This window comes from Arachis hypogaea, chromosome 16 (genome assembly GCF_003086295.3).
Source record: "Arachis hypogaea cultivar Tifrunner chromosome 16, arahy.Tifrunner.gnm2.J5K5, whole genome shotgun sequence".
In the NCBI taxonomy this organism is placed as follows: Eukaryota; Viridiplantae; Streptophyta; class Magnoliopsida; order Fabales; family Fabaceae; genus Arachis; species Arachis hypogaea.
Window position 1 is genome coordinate 32,085,595 of NC_092051.1, and position 19,175 is coordinate 32,104,769.

Sequence of the window (19,175 nt, forward strand, 5' to 3'; positions counted from 1 at the left end):
GACACGAAACAAAACAGTAAAAAGTACCTAATCTAAGCAACAAGATAGTCCGGTAGTTTGTCAAACTCGAAAAATCCCCGGCAACGGCGCCAAAAACTTGGTGCACAAAATTGACTCCACAATATTCGCACAAATAGACCGGCAAGTGCACCGGGTCATCCAAGTAATATCTCAGGTGAGTGAGGGTCGATCTCATGGAGATTGTTGGTTTGAACAAGCAATGGCTACCTTGTAGATCTTAGTCAGGCGGATAGAAAATATAGTTGTTATGAAAATCCCATAAAACAGAATAAATAAAGTGTTACTGGATAGATGTGAAATCAGTGATGAGAGAATGGTTGAGGCTTCAGAGATGCTTCCTCCTTCTGGATCTTTCTCATTGTCTACTTCAACTTCTGATGATTCATTCCATGGCAAGCTGTAAGTGATTAACGCCAGGTTAGTGGTCATTAATCTCCTCTGCTTCAGATTAAATGCCAGGTCAGTAGTCATCCAATCTGAACAGGGGTGAAGCTCCAGCAGTCCATTCCCTTGGTGATCCTACTCAAAGCGCCACAGACAAGGTCGGATCTTTTGGATCAGAGAACGCTACTCTATTAATTCTAGTCTATACAACAAAGGCTCTAATCACCCCGTACCTCGGCTGAACTGATGTCTCCAAGTCCCCAACAAAGTTGTGGATTAGCCGTCTAAGAGATGTATAATCAAGTTTGTGGTTCAATACTATCCCATCAAGGACTTGCACGAACCCATGTAGAATAGGGATGATGGTCAAGTTACACTCCCAATTCATTAGGATGAAGAACGAAGATACATATTAGAATAGAATCAAGAATAGATTGAAATAGAACAATGATATTATTAATCCATATGAATCAGCAAAGCTCCTAACCTTAACCTAGGAGGTTAGTGACTCATACTATACAGAAAAGTAATGTATTTGAATGGGCAAAGATCAAAAAGTCCTGAACAAGGGTCATCCTTGTCCTATATATACTAATCTGATAACTAAGAATTACAGAAATAAGATAAACTAGTCTTGTAGTGCGAAAATCCACTTTCCGGGTCCACTTGGTGAGTGTTTGGGTTGAGCTTGAGTGAAGCCACGGGTTGGTACTCCCTCTGGGGCGTTGAATGCCAGCTTTGGACTCCTTTTTGGGCATTGGACGCTAGTTGCTCCCTTTTGGGCGTCCAACGCCAGGAAGAGGGTGAAGAACTGACGTCACGCCAGTTTTGGACCTTCATTTCCTGAGCGAAGTATGGAATATTATATATTGCTGGAAAGTCCTGGATGTTAGCTTTCCATAGCCATTGAGAGTGTGCCATTTGAAAATTTTTAGCTCCAAAAATGCTCCTTCGAGTGCATGGAGGTCAGAATCCAACAGCATCTACAGTCCTTTCTCTGTCTTTGACTCAGACTTTTCCAAAGCTCCTCAATTTCAGCCAGAAAATATCTGAAATCATCATAAAACACACAAACTCAAAGTAGAATCCAAAAATATGAATTTTTCACTAGAACCTATGAAAATATAGTAAAACTTAAACAAAACATAATAAAAACTATATGAAAATGATGCCAAAAAACGTATAAAATATCCGCTCATCAAAGACCAAACAACGAAGAGGGGGATAAACTTCCACGAAACAACGGCCGATGACACCTTCTACGTGCAGTGACAACAATTGATGGCGGTCCAGCGTTAATGGGTGGCGGCGCTATGGAAGATGCAGTCGGTTGGAGTTCTTGCGGTGTGTTTAGAAGGGTTTGTTAGGTTAGATTTAAGTTGCCTTAGGGTTTTGTTCTTTTGGGTTGATTAGGCGCTGATTTGGTCAACATGGTGGGTGAAACTGACCTCTAAAATCTTGGGAAAATTTAAATTCGTATCAATTTTTTTTCTATCAAATTATTCCCTGATTAGTTAATTGACAAATAAACTTAAAGTTTAAGTTATCTATTTTGAACAGCCCGTTAATTAATTTATCCTTTTTATTATTTAATTGTAAACAAAAAATTATATTCTGTGTAACAAGTAAGTGTACAGTTACTCAAAACACGGTGATAGAAGATTTGTTGAACATAATACATTCATTCATTAGTTATTCAAAACAAACTTGGTCAGCTATATTTTAAAATTTCTTTGAAGTTGATATAATAACTTGTATTCTCTCGTATAATCACAAACTCATAGTTTTAATTATTCTACTTCTCTTATTCTATGGGCTAACATTGTTATGTAATTTTCTTTTATTACTGTTCACATTCATTCAGGTAACACATTGTTAGTGTTTACTGCTAATTTATTTCTGCATATTGAATACTACTCTTTATTCTTAATTTGTGCAAATTAAAATCACGTTAAACAAATTTTTCCAACTGATTTTTTTAATTCTGATGACCATTTTGGTTTTAAGCTGATGTATTTATTTTATTCTTTAATTCATTCAAATCTCTTACTATTTTAAACGAAAGTTTGGAACAATACCAAAATAGGAAAAAAAATTTCCCTCCGTTAAATTTTAACCCAAATATTTATACAAAAATATTATATTTTTCAATTAAGCGGGTGACGTGGCAGAAATTGGCCGATTAAGAATTTATAGAGAAAACAGCATTGCAAGTACAGTTCTCAACCGACTAAAATCCGCTTATCAATTTAGAAAAGAGTTGTCACAAAATTAAGAACAAAATACTGGGAGTAGAAATCTCAGGTCGTCTCCCAACGAGTTGACAAAAGATTGCAGCTTATTGGTCAGAGGTTTTCCAAGAAATTTTTGAGTTTGAGGAACAGAAAAATAAATAATTGTAAATTTAAGCAATGGAAATTAACGAGAGAATTTATATAATTCAAATAAAAGCCTTGACCAGGAGAAGATTAATTGGAAGTTCTATCCTTGTTGAATTTTTCCAAGTGTAATAATAAAAGGTTGTTGTTCTACTTGGTCATCCCTTACTTGATAAGGGAAAGTCAAGTAACTAACTAACTAACTAACTCTATCACTCGAGTCCTAATCCTTTCCTAAGAAAGGATTAGAGTCAAAGACTAGAGAGTCAGCCAACAACTTCCAATTAAGATTAACACTTGAGTATTCCAACTCAAGATTCTTCTCTTAATCAACTCCCAATCAAGTTAGGAAACTACTCCATTAACATGAATATAACTTTCACATAATTAAAAAGGGAATAAAAGGAAGACATGATAAACAATAACTGAAAATTAATTAAAAGTAAAAATGGTTCTTTGCATTGATAAATCCCAAATTCATAAACATATTTATCCAAACAGGGTTAATGGGAAATAAAAGAGTAAAGGAATAGGAAAACAAACTTAAATAATAAAACTTCAACGGAGGTAATGACTCTTCTCAATATCCAAAGCAAAAGCAATAAATTCTAAAACTATAAATGTGAAGAAAACCTAGAGGAAGTAGTAGAGTTCTCTCTAAGATTCAAAACTAAAAGTAAAACTATGTGTCATGTGAATGTCTGTTGAGTCTCTGCTGTCCCCTGGCTCTAGTCTGTGTTTCTGGGCCAGAAACTGGGTCCAAACTCTGCCAAAAATCGCCCCCAGCATTTTCTGCAACTTCTGCAGATCGCACATGTCACGCGTATGCGTCAGTCACGCGTACGCATCGCTGGTCATCTTCGCGTGTCACGCGTATGCGTCGCTGTAAATTTTTCCAAATCACGCACACGCGTGAGCCATGCGTGCGTGTCGATGCTCGCTAGTTATCTCCTTAGTTTCTTGTGTTCCTTCCATTTTTGCAAGCTTCCTCTCCATCCTCTAAGCCATTCCTGCCCTATAAAGCCTGAAACACTTAACGCACGGATCACGGCATTGAATGGTATAAAGGAGAATTAAAATACACAAATTAAAGGCTTAGGAAGAAAGTTTTCAATGATAGAACAAAACTAGGAAGGAATTGTAAAATCATGCAAATAGTATGATTAAGTGTGTAAAGACTTGATAAAATCTACTCAAATCAGCACAAGATAAACCATAAAATAGTGGTTTATCAGCGGGAATTGATGAAAGTCAAAGTATTGACCTTGTATCAATTTGTCAAGAATGATCTAGGATGATTGAAGCAATACGTGCGTAATAGGGCACAAGCAGAAGGCTCAATTACGGAGGGCTATTTATCTTAGGGAATTTTAACATTCTGTTCAAGATATTTGGATAATATTGAGTCTAGAATCAACCAACCAGGACGAGTTGATGATCAACCTGTTGATGTTACCCATAATTCAGGGAAAACTATGTTCCCAAAAATTGGAAAAGCTTTAGGGGCTGTTTCACATTTTGGACTCACTTAAATGGAAAAAGATCAGGCACATCGTCATGTGCTAGTGAATTGCGAGGCCGTCGTTCTATTTCTTGAGTAAGTATGCACATGTATTTTTGAAACACGAGTATAACTCATTTCACACACTCAGTCGTTGGACTAATTTGTTGTTGTGTCATAAATTACATTTAGGGTAGAAACGAAGCGAAGATTACGGACTCAAACAAGGTCGCAATGTAAGATAGACCGTGTTGTGCATGCAAAATTTTCTCGCTGGTTCAAGCATGAAGTTCATAGAAATTTAACCTGACCAACGTCTTTTTACCCTAGAATTTGAACTTTATGAATTCCAATGTTTTATATGAACGATGGATGTTATATGGTGCCAGGTTCCAATAGACAGTACGCTTTATTCGAAAGAAATAAAATTGCTAGCATGCGGTCCCATGCCTCAGGCAAGACGTTTTGAGGCGTACAACGTCAATGGGTACAAGTTTAGAACTATCACAAAGGAAGACGAGCTAAAAATCCAAAATAGTGGAGTTTATGTCTCATCCAATACAAGAAGTTTTGCAAGCATGCGTGACGATAGAGTGGCTGTTGGTGGTGTTCCATATTATGGAAAAAATTGTTGACATAATCTAATTGAACTACAGCTGCCATTTCACAGTGGTTTTGTCCAAATGTATTTGGGTTGATACAACTACGAGCAGAGGCATCAAACAAGACCATCTATGCCTTACCAGCGTTAATTTTACTCGTCCGATACACACTGGTGATCGAAAAGAGGATGAACCGTACATATTGGCATCAGAAGCTCATCTCGTATACTATGTGCATGATGAAGTAGATAAAGACTGGAGTGTAGTGGTTTATGTAAAACCACGAGACTTGTATGACATGGGAAGAGAGAATGAAGAAGTTGAAGCTACTTTTTCTCCACAGTCAGGGTTGAACATGTTAGCGACAGGTGACATCGGTGATTTACGGTTGACAAGACATGATGATATAAAAGACCCAATAGACGATGTTTTTGATAGCATCGATGATGTGGTATAGTGAAAATATGGAAAATGTGAACGTCATTCATAGAGGATCTGTGTGTGTTTAATAAATTTAATAGTGTTTATGATGTACGTAGTTTGTTAGTTACATTACTATCTATATATTCATATTTGAATTAAGTTTTTATTTCTTGTTGGTTTTCATGAATAAAACCAGTTTCCCGTTTCTTTCTACATTTGTTGCTAACAAAAGTCAGTTTCCAAATAAGTGTTGATTTCGTCATTATTGTTGTTGTTTGTAATTTCCAATGAAAAAATCATGATATCGGGTAAATGATGTTGAATTTCACTATTGTTACGACTGACCAATATAGTCAACATAAAATGGTGGTGTAACAGAAAAAATGGAAATGGAAAACTTCTTATCATGTTGTGCAAGCACAACATTTGCTAACGAAATGGCTATGGTGCCTCCATTCTCTTCATTGGAACATGCAATTACTGTTGCTAGAGACATACGGTTCCGTAAATTGAATATTAGGTCTTGGTTGGAGGCTATTTTAGGTCGATGTTATTCTAATGAATACTTGAAAACGGCAAGCGAAGCTACTATGCAGGTTTGTTTGTTAGGCATACCCTTAAAAACTTGAGTTAAACTACATTTGAATGATGTATATTTTAAGTTGATATATGCTTACAAATTTTCTGCAATAATAGTTGTTACGTTAATATTCAAATTTGTAGGAACTTCATGAATGGGGATCAATGTATGAGGATAAATTTGGGTATATTTTTGTTACATGTGCAGCTGGTAGGACCTTTGAAGACATACTTGCTGAATTAAAGGTGAAAAATAAATATCTAGCATAGTAGCTTGCAACATAGAGAAATATGATTCTTTACAAAAAAGGCCATGAACTATACATTTTATTATGATGCAGGTGCAGTTTAGAAACACACATGTTGTTGAGTTGGATATTTCTTCAAAAGAGGAAATGAAGTATATAGAACTTTCTATTACAGAACTTCTTTCCAAGAAATTTGTCCAAACTACCGACAAAGGAGATAGTAGTTGTTAATTTTTTTTGTTTAGTTTGAAAGTTCCCTTACCATTTCAACGCAGCTTTTTTTCTTAATTATTAGCTAATGATATGGGAGTTATCATTCTCTTTTGAGTAGACTTAGATTGTTGTATGCATGTTGATATTTTCAGTGTCAGCTGAATATTCATGCGAAATAGTAAATGACACACTAGATAGGGCAGACACTAATTCAGAAGATGATTTAGATGCTATCTCCTCCGGTGGAATTGACATCTTCAGGCATGTTGGGCTCAATAAGGTTCCAGAAGAAGATAATGAAACTTTATACACTCAATAAAAAGAAGATGATGTACATGCTGCAAAAAGGAGCTTCAATCTGAACAAAAAGCCATGGTTTGGAGATGACTTACCAGATCCGTTATCACGTGAAAGCTGTAGATTTGTGACAGAGTATTTCTGGCCAGGTCAATACGATATTGAAGAGAAATTTTGACTCATTACTTGTTTGTCTACTTCAAGAATTCTGCTTTTTATGTTCTATTAAACTTTGTTTTAACTTTATAAAATTAGACGTTGACTTTATTTTTTCTTTAACATTTGTGGTTGAATGCAAACTTAAAATGCGCTGATAGTACACGAGGAAACCTAATTCGTAAATTTATGCACATTATTAAACAATATATGTTTTTTTAATTCATGAATTATTTTTTACGTAATACAAATATGCAAAATGTACGTAATGCATTAAGTAACAGTGTTTGAAACATATTTTTGAAAAAAAATAGTGAGAACTTAAGTAGATTTTACACGACAATGCGTAAACAGAAAAATTCGAGATAAAAACATATTACGGCAGTTGGGAGAAAACCACTGCTAACAGAGTATCTAGTATTGATCGTTCCAACAACCGCTAAGAAATTGAGATGTTGCAGTGGTTAAAACAAAACTACTGCAAAATAAGGAGCTTTTAGAAGCCCTTTCCTGATCCGTCGCATCAACCGTTGCCAGATTCTATTTAGCAGCGGTTTTTGTAAATCGTTGCTAAATGTCCGCCGCTATTTACCACTTTAGCAGTGATTCGTAATCACCGAAAATGAAAAATTAGCAGCACCAAATAGTGGCGGTTTGTGTCCATCGCAAAACAACAAGAAAATCTTGTCTAGGCATAATGCGGCGGTTTAAAACTGCTGCCATACCATCCAACGTAAAATATTTAAACAGTGATGGTTATACCAGCGGTTTCTAAAAACCGCCGGTTTAATTAATCCCGGCGTGCTAAAGGACGCCGATTGGAAAACTGTTGGAGATTGGTTTGCGGCTGTTACCATTGCTATTATTCGCGTCTGTTGTAGTGTAAACAGATTTGTGGTCTTTTATGATGTGTTCTATAGTTATTCCTGGTAGAGGTGATTGTACTAATTAATGACTATGTTCATGTGGTTGCTTTTTTTACGTAAATCATTCATTTTTTTTGCCCAAGCTATGTTAAACTAGTAACTTCAATAGCACTATTAAATATTTAAAAAAATCTTATCAAAGAGTGTTATATACGTCTCTCTAATGTCCACAAAAATTCAAAAAACATATTTTTCCTTTATTTAGATAATAATGATAATTAATAAAAATGATGATTTTTTCTTTAAATTGAAAACGAAGTCTTTCATATAATATAGTATGACGAATGGAGCTGAGTCATGTGCACTAGGTCTGATACCATGGGGGCATCTACTGTGACCGTGACCTTCATCTCTGCAAAGCCTACAACATTGTGGACCTCGCATCGATAGCGTGTCCATCTCATTCAAGAAACGAGTTTTCTTGGGACGACCTTTAGTAACTCTCTTAAGTGTCGAAATAGGTATCATCCTTGGTCCTCGATACCCAGGAAATGTTATTGGTTTGCGCAATGGCCTAAACCTAACTCTATACCTTTCGGACATCATCTATCCGATACACCTCGTATACATATACTTGACACTCAAGGCATTGGTTTGCACAACAAGCAAAGATATGACAACATGAAAATTGATATACTTGAAAATCACCACAGTCACAGTGTTTATGACGTAGATCCACTACATATTTGACACCACTGAGCATCTCCCAGACCTCGAATACCTCATTTTTCCTATCAAAGCAATTAACTATAATGTTTCCAACTGCGATTAGATTTGCCTAGATCTTTTTGGTTACTTGGAGAATATATGTCCGAATCTAATTTGAGACTCAGCTTCAACCCTCTTCTTTTGAACAGCTCGTTCAGTCTGTAAAAGTCTCCTTCACAAATGTTGTGACAGGAAGATTGTGTGTTCCTTTCAACATCCTATTGTGCACTACAATAGGTTTGTCATCATATGACCCCATCCATGTCCACCATCGTACGCCAAAGAGTGTTGCTCATGGGGAATCCGATCCAACAACTGACTATAAGCCTCGCCCTGACCACATACATAACCGCTGGTATCGCATTTCATATTCACGCAATGTCCTAGAATAGCTTAAAGGGATACAACAAAAACACACATTAATTATGTAATCTGAAAACATGTTCACATAATGCATATAATATTATATAGCACACTCTGTTAATTACCTATGTTCACCACAAGTTTTGCAAGAATGGTGCCTTGAACTTTCTCAAGAAGTTAGATGCTATGTGTCTAATGCAAAACATGTCCATTGCCCTCAGAGGCTCCCATGCTCCATTACAATGAGAAACAGCTGAGCTAATAGAGTCATGTCGATCAGATATAAGGCCTACTCCATCCCTCGTTACCACATGTGTCTGCAAATGACAAAGAAAAAAGAACCATGCATCTATTGTCTCACCTTGACAAGGACAAAGGCAATAGACAAAATATTATTGTTGTCACTCAATGAAACTACAAAAAACAATGCTCCTTTATATTTCCACACAAGTGTAGCCATTTACCTCTACAATCGGCTTGTAGTGTCTGAATGCTCTAATGCATGGGTAAAAACTTTAGAAAACTCGATTTAGAACCCTAATATCCCGAGTCAACTCATCTCCACGCTATCAAGGTAACGTTTCATACTCGAAAGTTGCTGATGGATCTTTCTTAGCCATTGTTTCAAACTATGTGGGCAATGCTTCATAAAAGGCTTCCCAACAACCAAAAATATTTTTCGATGCCTTCTGTTTAGCCAACCATACTTTGTGGTAGCTAATCGTATAGTTAAACTTTGATTGAACATATGCAATTACAGATTGCACCTTTATAGATAGGTCAGCCTCTACCAATGGCTTAATCGCTTCTACAATCGTATCTGAGTCCAACTTCAAATGATCTTGAGAAATAATAGCTCTAGTACAGGTGCAGCTATCATTATATCGTGTAATCTCCCAATAATACTTTCTTTGCATCATGCTAGACCTAATAAGCCAACACAGATGGCTTTATATTGCACACATTTTGCATAAAATATCGTCGGCTCAAACTCATAAACCCGATAATCAACACCTCTGTGAATGGTATAATCTTTTACTGCCTTTATCACGACTTTTCTAGAATTAAATTCCATTTCAACGACAAATTCACCATTTGCAACAACAGGTGGATCTGCAACAACACCAATATATATATATAGACACACAGAGTGCAAGATCTTAATCCACAATTTAAATATTTAACTTACTAATAAAATATGGTGCTTTCAACTACAAACCTGCATTGGCATAGTCTGGAAACTCTGGTGCATTCATGGCATCGAGATCCAAAGCGTACATGAAAGATGGCTCTCCGAATAAATGCTCACTTGCTAGTGCATTAGCCACGTCCTTTACATCTGACTCGATGGTGTAGCCCGCTTGATCCTCATCTGCATTGGGATCAATGACTTCATAGTTTCCTTCATCATATTCCTCTTTGCTTTTACTATTATAACCTTTCCAATCAAAATCTGGCTCAGGTTCTTCAACAGTATTAGATCATTATTCGAAATCCACATACAGCTCAATGCCAGACACTTGTGATTGAGCTTGACAATAAATTGAGAACATCTCTTGCAAACATACATCATCAGTGATGCACATCACCTGAAATCAAATGAACACACCAAACACTAATATAGGTCGCTTATATAAAATGCTCATAATCCTCTTTGGTGTATGAGGATCTATATTTTAGCAAATATAACTCTTAAACTCCTCGAACAATTTTGTAAAAGAAATAACAAATATGCATCGATTATTACACATAAATATCACACTTTCAAGTGTTTTTGATAAAATTTAACCATTATAGTAAACTTTTAAACTAATATTATTATTAGGGGTAAGTACTTTTTTCGTCCCCAAGGTCTGGGGTCAAAATCAAAATCTTCCCCGACCTTTTTTCGTTATTAAAATCATCCTCAACGTTTAAAAACGCTTTAAAATCATCCTTTTACCAATTTTATTTTTTTATTACCAAACTACCCCTTTCATTAAAAAAATTATAAAATAAAATAAATATAATTATAAAATAAAATAAATAAAAAGGAAAGGAAAGAAAGGGATATAGAGAGAAACGGGGGGAGAGAAAGAAGGGGGGCGGCTCTGCTCGACGGTGACGGTGGTGGATCTCAGTGGCGGTGGTGGCTGAGCACGGGTTTTCCCTCTCTCTCATCTGCTCTCGAGCTCTCTCTCTCTCTCCTCAGATCTCGCTTGCTCTCTTTCTCCTCTGGCTCTCTTTTCCTCCAACGACCACCACGGCCACGACGCACTCAATGGCGGCAGCAGTTCGGCGATGGCCCAACAATGACGACGACGAATCCCTTGCAGCAATAGATGCAATAGTGAATAGCTCCTCCTCTCATTCGCGCTCTCTCCTCTCCATTTCGGGCTCGATAACGGTGGCAGTTTTGCGGCGGATCTTGGGAGAGGGAAGGGAAGCCGCACCGCCGCCCTGCCGCCTGTGATCCACCACTGTTCCTCCTCCTCGCCTTCACCGCCCACTTCTTCTGTGAACTGGATTTTTGTTGTAGAATTTCTGAATTTTTTTGTGAAATTTGTTATGGACTATCTATAATTTAATTTTTTGTGATTTGGCTTAAATTTGGAATATTATTGTTGCTGAATTTGTTGATTATTGTTCAAAGTGCATGTTAGGTTCTGATTTCAAAGTGAAATTTGTGATTTTTGATTTTTTTAGTTCTGATTTTCTGAGTTATGATTTTCTGAGGTGAGGGTGGTGGTGGGTTCTGGTGTTGATGATGATAGTGGGGGTGGTGTTGATGATGATAGTGGGGGGGGGGGGGTGAGGGGGTGAGGGAGTGGGTGAGGGGTGGGGGATTACGGTGAGGGGCTTGATGGTGGTGGTGGTGGTGGTGTTGGTGTTGATGGTGGTTGTGGTGGTATGGTGTTGTTGTTGTTGTTTAGTGTTCTTGGTGTTGGTGGTGGTATTTGTGTTGGTGGTGGTGGTGGTGGTGGTGTTGGTGTTGATGGTGGTTGTGGTGGTAATGTTGGTGGCAGTGGAAGTGGTGGAGTGAGGAAGGTGAAAAGGAGAATGATGATGATGAGGGTATTTTGGTCCAAAAATTCGGGAAATGATGATTTTAAAGCGTTTTTGAACGTTGAGGATGATTTTAATAAGAAAAAAAAGTCGGTAACGATTTTGATTTCGACCCCAGACTTTGGGGACGAAAAAAGTACTTATCCCTTATTATTATTATCCATTTCTTCCTTAAAAAGAAAAACCAAAACTCTTTTTCAATAGACAAAACAAAGAAATTAAATATTAAAATGCTCCAAAAAAATTAGCATGTAAGTCTAAAGAAGAAAAATAATAATAGAATCAAGAGGGGAGAAGAAAGACGAAAAAGAAAAACAAGAGGGAATGAATAGAGTCGCAAATACTCTTTATACAAAAAAAAAAAAATACACAAATCTTTATTAACATTTACCTATTAAAAAAATTAGTGAAAATATTTTGCCCTTTCTTAAAAACAAAAGGGAATGAACAGAGTCACGAATCCTCTTTATACAAAAAAAGAATTACACAAATCGTTACTAACATTCATTAAAAAAATTAGTGAAAAGATTGTCCTTTCTTAAATTGTTATTCATGTTTTCAGAAAATTTGTCACTTCTTGAATCCAATAGTGCAATTTATTGTGACAGTAATCAATCTCATAACGTATTATACTAAATTTACATAATACACTTTTAGAGTCCGTTTCGGAAATTTCAAAAGTTATTTTTTTTTTTACTTTTAATTTATAAAAAGTTACATTAATAGTGTTTGGTACAATTTTTTAGATAAATTTTTAACTTTTCAAAAAATTATTTAAAAGTTTTTGAAAAAGTTAAAAAATGTGACTTCTCATATTTTCAAAAACTATTTTATCACTCCTATTTAATGCACAACTTTAAAACAAGGACTTCTATAATAATTTTCCAAACACAAAATAACGGGAAATGAATCCTCTCAATTGTTAAAAAAAATTGAGAGAATAAAGTGTGATATATAATCCTTCAATACACTCTTTCTCATGTTTTCTTTTGGTCCCACCTATAATAATTAATGATGAGAGATCACACTTTATTCTCTCAATTGTTAAAAAAAATTGAGAATCCATTTTCTAAAATAACTTATTTAAAAGTTATTATTAATAAAAATCATTATATTTTAAGCTCTTTTTTTACAATATCCAAAACATTTTGCCTCGGTATTAAATACAAAAGTCACAATAAATAAAAGTTTAATTTTTCAAAGATGTTAGGAACACCATAATGAGGCCAACTAAAGATGTGACGAAGTGACCATAGTCCATAGACGATCCATATTTGGAAAATTATTTTATATAAATAAATTAAATATTTTATTTACCAATAAATATAATTTAGGAGGTACACAACATTATTTATCTTGTTTATACATAATTACGAGTGTATCTCATTTATTGTAACCGTCTGAGTATAAAATTAAATTGTATTAAATATGTAATGTAATCATTTTAAGATATTAGTATTGATAAGATATTAGTATTAATAATTATATCAAGATGAGTTATAGCTCAAATACTATAGACTCTCTGTACTCAATTAAGAGATTACGGGTTCGAGTCTCTTATCTTTTCAAATTTTTGCCAATGAATAATAGCTCAAATGGCATAGACTCCCCATACTCAATTAAGAGGTTGCGGGTTCGAGTCTCCTATCTTTCCAAATTTTTGTGCCAATGAGTAATAAGTCTCCTATCTTTTCAAATTTTTGTGCCAATGAGTAATAGCTCGAATTTCCTATCTTTGGTAAAAAAAAAATAAAAAATAACTATATCAAGATATTAGTAATAATTAAAAAATTAAATTAATTTAAAAATAAAAATTAAATTAATATCATTTAAATTGTATTTCTTTTATAATGATATATATATCTCATTTCTTAAACGAGTATCACGTTTATATTGCAAACGAAATATGTGTATTTTTTAAAATTTTACAACTCTCGTTTACAAACAAGATAAAACCAAATAAAAACGTCACTTATTTCGTTTACAGAATAAATATATAAACAAAATAAGTTCATAATTATTACACTATAAACGAGATAAATAATACCTAAATTAGTAAATACCTCATAAATTACATATATTGGGAAATAAAATATTTAATTTATTTATATAAAAATTTCCATCTATATTTTGATAAATGAAAATCCGCACTTAACATGCGTGGTTTTTCCATTTCAGTAGATTCATTTGAGAGGTAAAGGCCAGACAGACTGACCGAATTTGATATTAAGCAGTACAGACGTCAAAATGTGCTTGAAACTAAACAACTGTCTCTGGAAATAAACTAAGCATGTGATGAGAGACACATCACACATGCAACTAGATTACAAAGGTTTACTTCTTTTCGCCATAATCATCATATTACTATTTAATTATATTCAAAAGTTTTCCGACGGACAGGAGGAGACCGACCAAACAAATCCGGAGCCAGCTTCAACGATTACCGCCTTAAGCTCTCCACTATATAGTCAGCATACAGAGTCCTTCAGAATTGACCAAAAGAACAAAGTTATATCAGCCATCACACACGACTTATTTACTACGAGAAATAGTAACCGCAAAACTTTTGAACCAATACAGGTTAGCCAGGACAAAGTAAACAAATCTCAAGTGTCAAAGTGAGATGGAAGGCTTACATGGAGTGCTTGATAGCTTCGAATGCAGTTGAAGCAGGCAGAAAGTCATTTACAGCAACTTCCTTGTTCTCATTCTTCTTATCTAATTCATCTGTGAAGGAAAAAATAAAATATATTTCAATGTGCTGCCGTTAATGGACCAGTGTGTTCAATTGTCTTTTGGAAGGATACAGTCTTCGAAAAAACGACGGATCTCAGCCAAACGATGTGGAGGAAGCTCCTTGATGTCATTGTAGTGTCTATACTCCGGATCATCAGCACAGACAGCGATTATTTTGTCATCTTTCTCACCCTGTATTTCATTGGAATAAACGGCTCTCGATATTCAATGATCAAAGGAGAAGTTCTTCATACGCGGGAATAGAGGAATGTAAATATACCTGGTCAATCATAGGCATGAGACCAATAGCTTTGGCACGAAGAAAGCACCCTGGAAGAACTGGCTCCTGTCCGAGTATCAGCAAGGCTTAGCCACAGAAAAAGTATATACCACAATGACTAAGATACATCTTATTATAAATGAAAAGATTTTATTAGTTGTATGACTCAGATGGAAGACTTTAGGGGGTATTTGGGAGAGGGGATGAGACAAGCATGCGAGACAACCACCAAGCCATGGACTCAAATGTGCAAAAAGAATTTATTCATCATTAGCTGAATTTGTCAAATAAGAGTACATCTGCCGATATCTTGACATGATTAAACTTTGGATCAGCAGAATATAGTTTAGTAAGAAATCTATGTTGAGGATTTTAAAAGTTGGTGGTTAATGTTACTTCGATACTTCATAAGACACATAATATGCAGACAATTGCAGGAGCTTTATACATAATGAAGTTGCAATACTTCCATGTGAAGATAAGCATGATGCTTACAGGAAAACGTTGAAATATTGAACAAACAAAGTACCTGCATAATAACCAAGACATCCATGGGATCACCGTCCTCACAGATAGTTCGTGGGATAAAACCATAGTTGTGGGGATACACAACTGATGAGTAAAGCACACGATCCACCTGTACAAGATCCATTCATATTCAGCAAGAGATCTCAAAATCAAGTATATAAGTGAAAATAACTGAGCAATCATTATTATAACCTACCTTAATAAGTCCCGACTTCTTGTCAAGTTCATATTTCACCTTGTTTCCTTTCCCAATCTCAACCACCTACAACACTCAGCCACATTGCATTACAAAATTGATCAAATCTAATCTCAGCTATTATGTTACGTCCATTGAAAAAGTAAAAAAATATTCAATTCAGTGAACAACTTCAAAATAAATAAATAATAAAAAGTTAAAAAAATCTGTACTACTATACTGATTATCATCAAATGCCGAATAGAAGAAATGTTCTGCATCTATCTATCTAAGTGCCAATTCTAATATTATATATATTATATAGCATATAGCATTTAATGGAAAATGGAGAAACAAAAAAGGAAAGAAAGAATAAAAGATAGTCATGATATGCTTACACAGTTGAAGATCTGTGGAGCTCCTGGTCCTACATTGAGGAGAAATTACTATTAGCTAGGCAAACCAATTAAAAATAATAATGCTAAGAAAAAAGAAGCAGAGAACATAGCGATTGAATTAATAACATGTCATAATTTTTTCACCATATTGCTGAATGCATGCTTACCAATCTCAAGGTCATGCCAAGGATGTGCAGCAACAGATCTCCTGGTCATGGATGAAATAATCCTCTCATTAAGAGGTGGATGTGAGGAATAAAGAGGCATGGGAACTTTTTCTGGAGTCTCAATTGGGGGAACTGGAACTGTTTCTTCAGCCTGAAATATAAATCATTAATTAACATAGTACTAGCAACTACTTTATTTCTGTACAATAAGGGAGCATAATCTCAATTATTATATCTATTTTAAAATTATAAAAAAATCTTTCGAATAATTCCTTTCTACTGTCTAGGATCATCGAAAGCAAACTTATAAGATAAAGTAATATTATATCAATGACATCATAAAAGTCAATCATCACAAGTAACAAGATTTGCCGTGTGAATACCGACACTAATTATCCTAATTAAAAATAGATACGATTTGTTTCTTTCCCAATCTAAGATTCCCAATAAAAAGCAGAGCCACAAGTTACGAACTAGTTATCACTTATAACTTACATTCGCAGTTTCCGTCACGATTTCAGTCATGGCGTCTTGCACCTTCGGATTCCCACTGACAGTCAAGAAACGAAATAAATCAACTTCAAAGAACAAAAGCGATGATTTACATAACACGAACACATGCAAGGATCCTGCAAAAGTTTCTGCATAGGCAACGTTTTCCATTTCCAAGTCGAAAACGTTTTCAACCGAATAAGGAAATAGAAAGAAAATGGAAAATATCGAAAGAGACTGTAGAAAATATCAACACCAAAACGAAAACAGATCTGTGAAAATCGAATCAGAAACAATAACCTTCTACTCGACTAACAACCACAAAACCTCAAGAAAATATAACAGAGAGATACTTTGCGGAAAACAAACGCGATTCAAAATGAATCAGGTAAAGATTCAAAAATTAAAAGAAGCAAAACTGATAACAATACATTGAAAGCGATCGGAGTTCGTGAACTAACACAAAACAAAACAAAAAAATCAGCCAAAAAAAGAAAGAAGAGTAACACAGGGAAAGCAGCTTAACAGAGCGGGAAAAAGGAAACAAAGCTAACCGGTACAAGATTGAAGTCTCTATTTCAGAAGAAGTGAAGCCAAACAAGCGCAGATCTCAACAAAAGATACTGAGAAAAGAAGAGTGAATAGTTCTGAGTTGTGAGTTGTGACTACAAGAAGAAAATATAGAAGACTCTCTTTATAAACGGAGAAGGGGTAAATTAAAAGAAAGAAGGAGAGGTTCACGCACTCTGTTTGCTATTTCTTTGCCATATCGGGAAGTAACATTAACGAAAATGAAAATAAATGATTAATTAATTAACGAACATTAAATAATAAATAAAAAAAATCGGTGTAAGAAAACTCTACCTTGGGGAAATGAAAGCAAATGGAGGATGAGGAGAGGAACGTGGAGGTGGAAAGGAAAAGAAAAGAAAGGAATGCGTATATTCTGCAGAGGCGAATAAATCGTGTCTCCAGCTAAGTTGATGAGTGACCTGTCGTATTCTCATTGGGTGTGTTTGATTTTAGGTATGGACCCTACCTTGACGGTGACGGCCGTTCCTAACTAACGGTCGTTCGCTTCTACTCGGTTTTTCGGTTAGATTTTGGGCGGTGCCACTGGCCCACACTGCCAAATGCGAAAAAGGGAAGTTCGTCTGCCGTGGTGGGATCAGGTGTGGCCGCGCACTCAATTGTCCGGTACTGTGTTTCTCTCAAATGGAAAGGCAACCTTCAAATGGAGCCGCCACTTTATCCCAAAAAAAAATATATATATATATTTTATTTAAAATAAATATTTTAATTACAGAAATAGATAATTTGGAGAGTTTTTATGGAAATAAGACACAAACTCATGTCTACGTATCACGTTTGTACATGTGTTACATGAGAAAGAGCGGAATCCACATATCTCGTTTACACTATAAATGAGATACGGCTACACTTATCTCATTTACACTGTAAATGAGTTATAGTACGATAAAAATCAATCAGCTATAAAAAGATCTTCAAACTATTAGTATTCTTAACAAAACTCTCAATCTTTCTTCTCTTTCATTTTTTTTCAAAAAACTTAGTAAAAATATCTAGTGGTAATGGTTTCTTTGTTGTGATGGTGTATTCCAACTGTCAGAAAAGAAACAGTGACAGCAAAGTTATATTGAGTGTGAAAATTTTGCGCTGCTGCGAACTCAGAGAGCAAATTTCCTGTCCAAGTTAAAGAATCTGATATTGACACATGTCGATAGTGGAGAGAGAAAAGAGGTTGGAAGAGTTGGATATAGGATGCTAGCGATGATGGGGAATTGTGTATTTCGATTTCGTCTGTTCTGCCTTAATGGCGATAAGCATGTGCGCCTAATGTTTGATGTCCATGGGAGAATCATGATTGAATAAGTGATGAAGCTTTCTGCGGAGGTTCGTGATGTTGGTGGTGGTGGTTCTGGCAGCTCGAACATTCTACAGGATGACCTGCCTCTTGCACCACGACCCTGTGCTAGTCCAGTAGAAGTCATGGACGTTGACGATGAGGAGTTCGACGAAGAGTATGTTGCTTATAGCAACAAAAGTAGTTCCTTTGAGGATGATGACGAGGATGAGTTCATACCAGAGACTCCAGTTGGTGGATCAGTTCGATATCTTTTACCTGCTCTGCAACCGATTATGGAGTTATCAACTATACCCAGCCACTATCATACATTGAATTTGGACGCGATGCATGAGGTAACTCTATTTTCCAATATGGGGGTGGATGATTACAACACCAATGGTGGTGTGGAGTTTAGGGTTGGTCACAGATTCAGAAACAAAAAGGTAGTACTGCAAGGCATGAAGAATTATAGCATTCGGAGAAGTGTTGAGTATCGAGTTGTCGAGTCGGATCAGTTAAAGTACCACGTGCATTGTCGACAATTTACCTATCGTTGTCCTTGGAGTCTCCATGTCGTCCTCCGACAGAATATCGGATATTGGTAAGTATTATAGTATTTTAGTACATTATCTTCTTCGTCGTTGTTATTTTGATTAGATTTTACTTCGATTATATTTCAAATCGATAG

General features: G+C 35.5%; 1 protein-coding gene across 4 annotated transcripts; it reads right to left on the reverse strand.

Annotated features, from left to right (window-relative positions):
• Nucleotides 1–13,924: 13,924 nt before the first annotated feature.
• LOC112758912 (soluble inorganic pyrophosphatase 4) lies at nt 13,925–17,862 on the reverse strand. 4 transcript variants are annotated; one of them, XM_025807705.3, is made up of 11 exons: nt 17,485–17,862; nt 17,175–17,243; nt 16,624–16,678; nt 16,129–16,279; nt 15,962–15,990; nt 15,585–15,650; nt 15,390–15,497; nt 14,861–14,926; nt 14,652–14,772; nt 14,481–14,562; nt 13,925–14,327 (listed from the first exon to the last, which is right to left on the reverse strand). In XM_025807705.3, the coding sequence occupies exons 3-11, from the start codon at nt 16,651–16,653 to the stop codon at nt 14,285–14,287; spliced, it is 696 nt and encodes a 231-aa protein (XP_025663490.1). In that variant the 5' UTR covers nt 16,654–16,678; nt 17,175–17,243; nt 17,485–17,862; the 3' UTR covers nt 13,925–14,284. The 4 variants fall into 4 exon arrangements, with proteins under 4 accessions (XP_025663490.1, XP_025663488.1, XP_025663491.1 ...); XM_025807703.3 differs by lacking the exon at nt 17,175–17,243 and having other exon boundaries at nt 17,485–17,861; XM_025807706.2 differs by lacking the exon at nt 17,175–17,243 and having other exon boundaries at nt 16,624–16,769; nt 17,485–17,586.
• Between the last annotated feature and the right edge of the window lie 1,313 nt (nt 17,863–19,175).